Source organism: Pleurodeles waltl, chromosome 4_1 (assembly GCF_031143425.1).
Source record: "Pleurodeles waltl isolate 20211129_DDA chromosome 4_1, aPleWal1.hap1.20221129, whole genome shotgun sequence".
Taxonomy (NCBI): Eukaryota; Metazoa; Chordata; class Amphibia; order Caudata; family Salamandridae; genus Pleurodeles; species Pleurodeles waltl.
This window is the reverse complement of record NC_090442.1, coordinates 110,546,882-110,559,355: the sequence shown is the minus strand read 5'-3', so window position 1 is coordinate 110,559,355 and position 12,474 is coordinate 110,546,882. Positions and strand designations below refer to the sequence as shown.

The window sequence follows — 12,474 nt, the reverse complement described above, 5'->3', positions numbered from 1 at the left end:
AAGCCAACCCGCCAATGTCATAATGTGGTGGTATGTACTGCCAGCCTGTTGGCGGTACTACAGCCACATTTACACCGACCGCTGGGGTCATAATGACCCCATGGTCTGCAATAGGTTAATAGCCTCCTCACTGAGTGGTGCCTGGGAGACAGGAGCAGGGGAAGGTGCCTGCAACAAAGATGATGCCACCCCTTTTAGTGGGGTGGGTCCAGTCAAATGGGGGGGAGCAAGAGGGAAGGTGGAGATGGGAATGTGGGTGGCAGGCAATGATGCAGGTGGTAATGTTGCAGTAGGATCTGCCACCAGTAGGGACTGGTCTTCTGTGGAGGCCTCTGAAGATTATGACAAATCACTGGTGTGATCGATGCCACTCCCCTCACCCTCCGTGGCACTGGGTCCATCAGTGTCAGTGGTGTCTGCACCGGAACCACAGTGCCTAGATTCTTCCCTGCTGACGTGGCCAATGTCACCTTTGCCTCGTCAAGATGATGCTGAAAACACAGAAACAACAGTATGAGTGTATCTGTGTAAATAGAATGTTACATGAACATTGCTCACAAAACATTTTTCAAGTCTAAATATTTAGCCAGCTTCAAGGCTCCCACACTTGGCTGCATTATCATCAGTTTCTCATGCATGCAGGTATCAATGTGTGTCCATAAATACTGCAATGTTGTACCAAAATGTCTGTGAACTGAAAGCATGTTTCCTTTGTCAGACCATCTCACATTAGTAACACTTACTTCAAGTAATTGAAGTGTATTTCAACTGTACGACATATCATGTGGAATCTGTATTGAACTAGCCTAGCAATGTATTATGCACTATGTGCATACCTATCCTTTACTAAATGTTTTTGTGGTGGACTGACAAATTTCTTCAACAGCAAAAGTAAATGCCTAGGCCTTAATACATTACTATCCCACTTCAGTACAGAGCAAAACCATATTCACATTCCCAAAAGAGTCATGCTTTGGGCCGCCTGATATTGACTTTACAAGATGTTATACTCCAACATCTATGTAATGTAACCTTCCATCTGCAAATGTTCTATTAAGTAATATCTTCCCCACCATCAGTGAGTTCCCATCTGGGCATTACTAAATACACTAAAATGTTGTTTGTGTAACACTGTCTGTTTCAATCAATACATTTTGGCTTACAAGTTCATGTTGGTTGACAAAGACTGGTTTACATGCACATTTGTGAAGGACTAAGGCTTCATGCAAATCTGCTACTATCTACATGAAGTGACTTGAGTATTGCTGTGAAAACATATTTCTAACATGTTTCAGATAAGGAATGATGTAATTGTACACATTTCCAGGCTTTTAGGACCAGATGCTCATTATCTTTTGGTCATTGTACCAACTTATCAATGTAAGGTCTGAAACATCAACTGTATCATGAGTGATTAGTATGCCCTGGGAACAGTAATAAGGCCTACATTACCCACACATGTTTGTGATGGAGCAAAACACCTGACCCAATCCTCAAATGGGGAATGTTTGGTATAACTGTCCCTCGTAACAGAGAAAAAAATGCAGGTACGTCTTTTTTTGCATGCAGCCATGTGTCTGCTCAAAATAGTACTTGGCTTGTGATGAGGAATCTAGTGACAACCTTTAGCACAAATCAATACACCAAACACACCATCAGACACTGTCTGATAATCTTACAGCTCCAGAAATCATTGTCTGCATTGAATGTGTGTCAACCATCATATTGATGTCATACGACATTGCTGTAACTAAAAAAGGTTAAATGACAAGAATAGCTACAAACAATAATTCACCCAATTGATGCTGCTTTTGGGACCTCACCTGCACATCAAGGTCCGGGTGGGCCACTGCAAGGATGCAGGCTTTTAGGGGGATCAGGGTGCGGTGCACGTGCTTCCCTCATTGGAAGGATTGGCCGAGCTGGACTTCTGCTGACTTTCTGGTCCAGCGTCGAAGGTCCTCCCACCTCTTCCTCAATGCAGCCTGCACCGTTTATGGACACCCAGGGTCCATACCTTTTTGGTGATGTCCTTCCAGATATTTAGCTTTTGATGCACGTTGACTTGTATGGGTGAGAAAAAATAGCACCAAAAGAGTTTTTGAGTGATTTTGTTTGTCTGTAGTGGTGTGACGCAATTGTGTTGCTTCTCTCACATGCATTCCCAAAACAGTAAGTACAGATTATTTTCAATCATTTGAAATTTCCTAGGAAATACTAATTTGCAGTGATCTGTTGAGAACCCTCTACACTTTCCATCTCCTCATGTTACGAATTCAGGCCTCAAGCATCATCTACGCCAGGGTTAGGAAACCTTTCCTGTAGTGAGAGCCACTCATGATTAGTCCAAATCATTGTGAGCTACTAAAGGCCAAACAACCTGTACATTATTTGCACATAACCCCATTCTGACCAGAGTGCCCCCGTTGTCCTGTAAGCCGCCTTCAATGAGAAATGGACTCCATTGTGCACAGCCTCCAAGACCTCCAAACCGCTCTGCACTATAATAATTCTAATGCTCTAGTTTGTGGTAGTGTGGTCGAGCAGTAGGCTTATCAGAGGGTTGTGTTAAGCATTTGTTGTACACACACAGGCAATAAATGGGGAACACACACTCAAAGACAATTCCAGGCCAATAGGTTTTTATATAAAAAAATATATTTTCTTAGTTTATTTTAAGAACCACTGGTTCAAGATTTACAAACAATACTTTAAATGAAAGGTATTTCACTTAGGAACTTTAGGAACTTTGAATTAGCAAAATAGCATATACAGTTTGCACACAAATGGAAATAAGCTATTTTAAAACTGGACAAAGTGCAATTTTCAACAGTTCCTGGGGGTAGTAAGTGTTTGTTAGTTTTGCAGGTAAGTAAACCACCTACGGGGTTCAAAGTTGGGTCCAAGGTAGCCCACCGTTGGGGGTTCAGAGCAACCCCAAAGTTACCACACCAGCAGCTCAGGGCCGGTCAGGTGCAGAGGTCAAAGTGGTTCCCAAAAGGCATAGGTTTCAATGGAGAAGGGGGTGCCCCGGTTCCAGTCTGCCAGCAGGTAAGTACCCGCATCTTCGGAGGGCAGACCAGGGGGGTTTTGTAGGGCACCGGGGGGGACACAAGTCAGCACAACAAGTACACCCTCAGCGGCACGGGAGCAGCCGGGTGAAGAGTGCAAACAGGCGTCGGGTTTGCAATGGAGTTCAATGGGAGACCTAGGGGTCTCTTCAGCGATGCAAGCAGGCAAGGGGGGGGCTCCTCGAGGTAGCCACCACCTGGGCAAGGGAGAAGGCCACCTGGGGGTCGCTCCTGCACTGGAGGACGGATCCTTCAGGTCCTGGGGGCTGCGGGTGCAGTGTCCTTACCAGGCGTCGGGTTCTTAGAAGCAGGCAGTTGCGGTCAGGGGGAGCCTCTGGATTTCCTCTGCAGGCGTTGCTGTGGGGGTGCAGGGGGGTCAACTCTGGCTACTCACGGGCTCGCAGTTGCTGGGGAGTCCTCCCTGTAGCGTTGTTTCTCCACAAGTCGAGCCGGGGGCGTCGGTTGCAGAGTGCAAAGTCTCACGCTTCCGGCGATAAACGTGTGTTCTTTCAAAGTTGCTTCTTTGTTGCAAAGATGCTTCTTCCTTGGAGCAGAGCCGCTGTCCTCGGGAGTTCTTGGTCCTTTTAGATGCAGGGTAGTCCTCTGAGGCTTCAGAGGTCGCTGGACCTGTGGAACGCGTCGCTGGAGCAGTTCTTTTGAAGTGGGGAGACAGGCCGGTAGAGCTGGGGCCAAAGCAGTTGGTGTCTCCGTCTTCTCTGCAGGTTTTTCAGCTCAGCAGTCCTTCGTCATCTTAGGTTGCAGGAATCTATCTTGCTGGGATCTGGGAGCCCCTAAATACTCGATTTAGGGGTGTGTTTAGGTCTGGGGGGTTAGTAGCCAATGGCTACTAGCTCTGAGGGTGGCTGCAAGATGGAGGATTTCTAAAAGTCAGAGACACCTCAGCTCAGGACACCTTAGGGGCTGTCCTGACTGGTCACTGTCTCCTCCTTGTTTTTCTCATTATCTCCTCCGGCCTTGCTGCCAAAAGTGGGGCCGTGGCCGGAGGGGGCGGGCAACTCCACTAGCTGGAGTGCCCTGGGGTACTGTAACAAAGGGGGTGAGCCTTTGAGGCTCACCGCCAGGTGTTACAGTTCCTGCAGGGGGAGGTGAGAAGCACCTCCACCCAGTACAGGCTTTGTTACTAGCCACAGAGTGACAAAGGCACTCTCCCCATGTGGCCAGCAACATGTCTGGTGTGTGGCAGGCTGCTGAAACTAGTCAGCCCACACTGGAAGTCGGTATGGTTTCAGGGGGCATCTCTAAGATGCCCTCTGGGGTGTATTTTACAATAAAATGTACACTGGCATCAGTGTGCATTTATTGTGCTGAGAAGTTTGATACCAAACTTCCCAGTTTTCAGTGTAGCCATTATGGTGCTGTGGAGTTTGTGTATGACAGACTCCCAGACCATATACTCTTATGGCTACCCTGCACTTACAATGTCTAAGGTTTTGCTTAGACACTGTAGGGGCATAGTGCTCAAGCACTTATGCCCTCACCTATGGTATAGTGCAACCTGCCTTAGGGCTATAAGGCCTGCTAGAGGGGTGACTTATCTATACCTATAGGCAGTGTGAGGTTGGCATGGCACCCTGAGGGGAGTGCCATGTCAACTTAGTCATTTTATTCCCACCAGCACACACAAGCTGGCAAGCAGTGTGTCTGTGCTGAGTGAGGGGTCCCCAGGGTGGCATAAGACATGCTGCAGCCCTTAGAGACCTTCCCTGGCATTAGGGCCCTTGGTACCAGGGGTACCAGTTACAAGGGACTTACCTGGATGCCAGGGTGTGCCAATTGTGGAAACAAAGGTACAGGTTAGGGAAAGAACACTGGTGCTGGGGCCTGGTTAGCAGGCCTCACCACACTTTCAAATCATAACTTGGCATCAGCAAAGGCAAAAAGTCAGGGGGTAACCATGCCAAGGAGGCATTTCCTTACACAACCACCCCCCCCCCCAAACGAAAGAGGATGAGACTAACCTTTCCCAAGAGAGTCTTCATTTTCTAAGTGGAAGAACCTGGAAAGGCCATCTGCATTGGCATGGGCAGTCCCAGGTCTGTGTTCCACTATAAAGTCCATTCCCTGTAGGGAGATGGACCACCTCAACAGTTTTGGATTTTCACCTTTCATTTGCATTAGCCATCTGAGAGGTCTGTGGTCAGTTTGAACTACAAAGTGAGTACCAAAGAGGTATGGTCTCAGCTTCTTCAGGGACCAAACCACAGCAAAGGCCTCCCTCTCAATGGCACTTCAACGCTGCTCCCTGGGGAGTAACCTCCTGCTAATGAAAGCAACAGGCTGGTCAAGGCCATCATCATTTGTTTGGGACAAAACTGCCCCTACCCCATGTTCAGAGGCATCAGTCTGCACAATGAACTGCTTGGAGTAATCTTTAGCTTTGAGAACTGGTGCTGTGCACATAGCTTGTTTCAGGGTGTCAAAGGCCTGTTGGCATTCTACAGTCCAGTTTACCTTCTTGGGCATTTTCTTGGAGGTAAGTTCTGTGAGGGGTGTCACTATGGATCCATATCCCTTCACAAACCTCCTGTAGTACCCAGTCAAGCCAAGGAATGCCCTGACTCGAGTCTGGGTTTTTGGAGCTGCCCAGTCCAGAATAGTCTGGATCTTAGGCTTGAGTGGCTGAACTTGGCCTCCACCTTCAAGGTGTCCCAAGTAAACCACAGTTCCCTGCCCTATCTGACATTTGGATGCCTTGATAGAGAGGCCTGCTGCTTGCAGGGCCTTCAAAACCTTCTTCAGGTGGACCAGGTGATCCTGCCAGCTGGAGCTAAAGACAGCAATATCGTCAAGATAAGCTGCACTAAAGGACTCCAAGCCAGCAAGGACTTGATTCACCAACCTTTGGAAGGTGGCAGGGGCATTATTTAAACCAAAGGGCATAACAGTAAACTGATAATGCCCATCAGGTGTGGAGAATGCTGTATTTTCTTTTGATCCTGGTGCCATTTTGATTTGCCATTACCCTGCTGTCAAGTCAAAGGTACTTAAGTATCTGGCAGCACCTAGTTTGTCTAGCAATTCATCTGCCCTTGGAATGGGATGGGCATCTGTCTTGGTGACAGAATTAAGTCCTCTGTAGTCCACACAAAACCTCATCTCTCTCTTCCCATCTTTGGTGTGAGGTTTGGGGACTAAGACCACTGGGCTAGCCCAGGGGCTGTCAGAGTGCTCAATGACTCCCAATTCCAACATCTTGTGGACTTCCACCTTGATGCTTTCCTTAACTTGGTCAGACTGTCTGAAGAGTTTGTTTTTGACATGCACGCTGTCTCCTGTGTCCCCATCATGGGTATACAGGTGTCTGACCAGGGGTAAGGGAAAAGAGCTAAGCAAACTTTTGCAGGACCTTCCTACAGTCAAGTTGCTGTTGGCCAGAGAGGGTGTCTGAATAGATCACTCCATCAACTGAGCCATCTTTAGGGTCTGTGGAGAGGAGATCAGGGAGAGGTTGACTCTCAGCTTCCTGGTCCTCATCTGTTACCATCAACAGATTCACATCTGCCCTGTCATGGAAGAGTTTGAGGCGGTTCACATGGATCACCCCTTTGGGGGTCCTGCTAGTGCCTAGGTCTACCAGGTAGGTGACCTGACTCTTCCTCTCTAGCACTGGGTAAGGGCCACTCCATCTGTCCTGAAGTGCCCTGGGAGCCACAGGCTCCAGAACCCAGACTTTCTGACCTGGCTGAAACTCAACCATAGCAGCCTTTTGGTCATACCACATCTTCTGGAGTTATTGGCTGGCCTCAAGGTTTTTACTTGCCTTTTCCATATACTCTGCCATCCTTGAACGTAGGCCTAGGACATAGTCCACTATATCTTGTTTAGGCTCATGAAGAGGTCTCTCCCAGCCTTCTTTTACAAGAGCTAGTGGTCCCCTTACAGGATGGCCAAACAGAAGTTCAAAGGGGAAAAACCCTACTCCCTTCTGAGGCACCTCTCTGTAGGCGAAAAGCAGACATGGCAAGAGGACATCCCATCTCCTTTTGAGTTTTTCAGGGAGCCCCATGATCATGCCTTTCAATGTCTTGTTAAATCTTTCAACAAGACCATTGGTCTGTGGATGGTATGGTGTGGTGAATTTGAAGGTTACCCCACACTCATTCCACATGTGTTTCAGGTATGCTGACATGAAGTTGGTACCTCTGTCAGACACCACCTCCTTAGGAAATCCCACTCTGGTAAAAATACCAATGAGTGCTTTGGCTACTGCAGGGGCAGTAGTCGACCTAAGGGGAATTGCTTCAGGGTATCTAGTAGCATGATCCACTACTACTAGTATGTATTGGTTCCCTGAGGCTGTGGGAGATTCAAGGGCACCCCCATCACTGGAAGTGGAATGAGGGGGCCTTTGGGTGTCCACCTGCCTTACCACTGGCTTGACAGGTGGCACAGGAGACACAAAACTCCTTGACCTTCTGGGACATGTTGGGCCAATAGAAGTGGTTGACTAACCTCTCCCACGTCTTGGTCTGTCCCAAATGCCCAGCAAGCGGAATATCATGAGCTAAGGTCAGAATGAACTCCCTAAATTCCTGAGGCACTACCACTCTCCTGGTGGCACCAGGTTTGGGATCTCTTGCCTCAGTGTAAAGGAGTCCATCTTCCCAATAGACTCTATGGCCCTCATTATGACCCTGGCGGTATAGAACCGCCAGGGCCGCGGGACGCGGTGGCACCGCCGACAGGCCGGCGGTGCCCCGCGGGGCATTCTGACCGCGGCGGCTTAGCCGCGGTCAGTAAAGGGAAACCGGCGGTCTCCCGCTGCCCCCAGGAATCCTCCAAGCCGGCGCAGCTTGCTGCGCCGGCTTGGGGATTCCGACTCCCCCTCCCGCCATCCAGTTCCTGGCGGTTCGCCCGCCGGGAACCGGATGGCGGGAGGGGGAGTCGCGGGGCCCCTGGGGGCCCCTGCAGTGCCCATGCCAATGGCATGGGCACTGCAGGGGCCCCCGTAAGAGGGCCCCTACAAGTATTTCACTGTCTGCTTGGCAGACAGTGAAATACGCGACGGGTGCAAATGCACCCGTCGCACCTTCCCACTCCGCCGGCTCGATTACGAGCCGGCATCCTCATGGGAAGGTCGATTTCCCCTGGGCTGGCGGGCGGCCGCCCGCCAGCCCAGGGGAAAACTTGAAATACCCGCCGCGGTCTTTTGACCGCGGCGCGGTATTTTGGAGGGCGGAATTCTGGCGGGCGGCCTCCGCCGCCCGCCAGAATCAGAATGAGGGCCAATGTGTTCCTGTTATCTTTTCTTTGGACTCTTCAGCAGCTTGCTGCCTAAGGCCTTGAAGAGAGGGACAGGTTTCTTGCCCCTTACAGAACTGTTCCCTTGAGGGTCCCCCTAGGCCTAGGAGCTCAACCTGATAAGGTTCTAACTCCATGGGCTCAGTTCCCTCAGAGGGCAGAACTTCTTCCTGGGAAGAGAGGTTATCTTTCTCTTGTTGTGTTGAAGCTGGTTCCCCAGTCTTCTTTCCTTTTCTCTTGGAGGGTTGGGCCCTTTTTCCAGGCTCCAACACCACTTTTTCACCCTGAGCCTTGCCCTGTGCCCTTGTCTTGACACACACCAGTTCAGGGATACCCAGCATGGCTGCATGGTATTTGAGTTCTACCTCAGCCCATGCTGAGGACTCCAGGTCATTTCCAAGCAAACAGTCTACAGGGATATTTGAGGAGACCACCACCTGTTTCAGGCCATTGACCCCTCCCCACTCTAAAGTTACCATAGCCATGGGATGTACTTTAGTCTGATTGTCAGCGTTGGTGACTGGATAAGTTTGTCCAGCCAGGTATTGACCAGGGGAAACAAGTTTCTCTGTCACCATGGTAACACTGGCACCTGTATCCCTCAGGCCTTCTGCACATGTCCCATTAATTAAGAGCTGCTGCCTGTATTTTTGCATATTAGGGGGCCAGGCAGCCAGTGTGGCTAAATCCACCCCACCCTCAGAGACTAATGTAGCTTCAGTGTGAATCCTGATTTGCTCTGGGCACACTGTTGATCCCACTTGGAGACTGGCCATTCCAGTGTTAGCTGGAGTAGAGTTAGAAGTGAAACCTTTCTTGGGACAGGCCTTGTCTCCAGTTTGTTGTCCTTGCTGATTACAGCTACGACACGAGGCCTTTTTGGGATCAAAGATTTTACCCTTGTACCCAAAATTGGATTGTGAAGAGGCTCTGGACCCTCCGTCCTGAACAGGTGGGGCCCTATAGAAGACTCTTTACTTTTTCCCTTGGATGTCTCAACACTCTTCCCCTGGGGAGTCTTTGTGACCCCATTCTTTTGGTCACCCCCTGTGGAAGTCTTGGTCACCCTAGTCTTGAAACAATGGTCCGCCTTCTTTCCCAATTCTTGGGGAGAAATTGGTCCTAGGTCTACCAGATGCTGATGCAGTTTATCATTGAAACAATTACTTAACAGGTGTTCTTTCACAAATAAATTGTACAGCCCATCATAATCATTTACACCACTGCCATGAATCCAACCATCCAGTGTTTTTACTGAGTAGTCAACAAAATCAACCCAGGTCTGGCTCGGGGATTTTTGAGCCCCCTGAACCTAATTCTATATTCCTCAGTGGAGAATCCAAAGCCCTCAATCAGGGTAGCCTTCATGAGGCCATAGGATTCTGCATCTTTTCCAGAGAGTGTGAGGAGTCTATCCCTACACTTTCCAGTGAACATTTCCCAAAGGAGAGCACCCCAGTGAGATCTGTTCACTTTTCTGGTTGCACAAGCCCTCTCAAAAGCATTTGGTGATGTCATCACCATCTTCATATTTAGTTACAATCCCTTTTGGGAATTTCAACATGTCAGGAGAATCTCTGACCCTATTTATGTTGCTGCCACCATTGATGGGACCAAAACCCATCTCTTGCCTTTCCCTTTCTATGGCTAGGAGCTGTCTCTCTAAAGCCAATCTTTTGGCCATCCTGGCTAGCAGGAGGTCCTCTTCATTGAGGCTGTCCTCAATGCTTCCAAAGTTGCTGGACTCTCCTGTGAGAGAAGCAGCATCTCTGACTATCACTTGTGGAGACAGGGTTTGAGGGACCCTGTTCTCCCTAACTAGGATTGGAGGTGGGAATTCCTCCACATTACTAGCTTCCTCCTCTGGGAAGGTATCCTCAGAGGGGTTGTTCTTAGCAAACTCTGCCAAAAGCTCCTGGAGCTGTACTTTGGTAGGGTTTGAACCAGTTTTAATCTTTTTGATTTTGCAGAGAAACCTTAACTCTGACATCCTAAGATGCAGGTCAGGGGTGATGTTGAGTTCCATACCTATCTCTTCTGCATTAGACATTATGGGGGTCATTACAACCCTGGCGGACGGTGTTAAAGCAGCGGAAATACCGCAAACAGGCCGGCGGACAAAAAAAAGGGAATTATGACCGTGGCGGAAACCGCCAACAAAGACAGCCACTTTAACACTTCGCCCGCCACGGCGGTACAGACAAGCAGCGCGGCGGTCACTGCCAACAGACAGGCGGAAGACAATGTACCGCCCACACTATTACAACCCGCCAATCCGCCACCTTTTCCCGGGCGGTTTCACCGTGGATAAAAACACGGCGGAAACAGCTTTTGCTATGGGAAAACGCTCACCTGAACATATCACACGAGGAACGAGGAATCCATGGAGCCGGAACTCCAAATACTCCCTGCACTTGTGTTTCTGCTCATCTACGACCACCAGCTACGTAGGCGCCGCAGACAACGGTGAGTACTGCACCTACGACATGGGGGAGGCAAAAGTTAGGGGGACACCCACCAAACATCCCCACCCCCACCCTCGCATATTACAACATACACACCAATACATTCACAAAAATCACAGTAACAACCCACAATCCCCCTGCAAGAATGAATAGACAAATCGACAATCGGTCAAACAATGTAATGTGCCAATATACATGTCATACAAAAATATACAGATATATATTTGAAAATCAGTCATAATTATATACAATACGAGAAGTAGTGCATTTATGTACATAACAATGTCCGTGCACCATCAGTCCAAAAATACATGGGCGAGGCCCACAAACGATACCTGACCACAATCGGAGAGAACACTGCTGGGGCATCAGATAGAAATACTACAGACACCTCAGGGGGAAGGGAAGGGGGGGCACCTCAGCCGAATCACTGCAAAGCCAGATCCACGACGGGGCTCCATGCCCATTTATGCCCTCCTGGGGAGTGCAAAGCCACAGTCTCTCAAGTCTCTACAGTGGGTGGGTTGCCCACTGTGCCACCCTGGGTAGTGCAAAGCCACAGTCTGTCAAGTCTCTACAGTGGGTGGTTTGCCCACTGTGCCATCCTGGGGAGTGCAAAGCCACAGTCTCTCAAGTCTCTACAGTGGGTGGTTTGCCCACTGTGCCATCCTGGGGAGTGCAAAGCCACATTCTCTCAAGTCTCTACAGTGTGTGGTTTGCCCACTGTACCATTCTGGGGAGTGCAAAGCCACAGTCTCTCAAGTTGATGCAGGTCTCTACTGGTACTGGGGGGGACTGGTGCCCAGACTGGATGAGTCTCCCTGTGAAAGGTAGTGTCCTGTCACTGTCCCAGCTGCACATGGGATAAGGATGCCTGATGTGGCGGCCATTCATTCCTACCCGGTGCATTGCCCTGTTCAGCGGTGCTTTGCCATGGCGGTCTTTGCCCTGTTCAGCGGTGCTTTGCCATGACGGTTCAGGACTGTTCAGCGGTGCTTTGCCATGGCGGTCTCTGGACTGTTCAGCGGAGCTTTGACATGGCGGTCTCTGGACTGTTCAGCGGTGCTTTGCCATGGCGGTCTCTAGACTGTTCAGCGGTGCTTTGACATGGCGGTTCAGGACTGTTCAGCAGTGCTTTGCCATGGCGGTCTTTGCCCTGTTCAGCGGTGCTTTGCCATGGTGGTCTTGGCCCTGTTCAGCGGTGCTTTGACATGGTGGTCTTTGCACTGTTCAGCGGTGCTTTGCCATGGCGGTCTCTGGACTGTTCAGCGGTGCTTTGCCATGGCGGTCTCTGGACTGTTCAGCGGTGCTTTGACATGGCGGTTCTGATAAGGACATTGGTGTGTGGCATGACGTTCTATACACTGGACATTGGTGTGTGGCATGACGTCTTCTACACTGGACATTGGTGTGTGGCATGATGTTTCATCATTGCCCAGCGGGACTGTGGCAGCCGGGGCCCTCCAGGGCACTGACTCTGGCGGTGGTCTCCTGACCAGTGACGATAGTGGGGCCCTCCTGGGCATTGACTCCTGCAGTGGTCTCCTGACCAGTGACGATAGTGGGGCCCTCCTGGGCTGTGACTCTGGCGGTGGTCTCCTGACCAGTGACGATACTCGGGCCCTCCTGAGCTGTGACTCTGGCGGTGGTCTCCTGACCAGTGACGATAGTGGGGC

General features: G+C 50.0%; 1 protein-coding gene across 1 annotated transcript in view; it reads right to left on the bottom strand.

The window, feature by feature from the left end:
- Positions 1-1,655: 1,655 nt before the first annotated feature.
- LOC138287084 (glycine N-acyltransferase-like) overlaps positions 1,656-12,474 on the bottom strand; it is a 208,140-nt gene continuing 197,321 nt past the window's right edge. The window contains exon 5 of the mRNA XM_069227446.1: positions 1,656-1,750. Coding sequence (XP_069083547.1) covers positions 1,656-1,750 — 95 coding nt within the window. The remainder of the gene's footprint in view (positions 1,751-12,474) is intronic.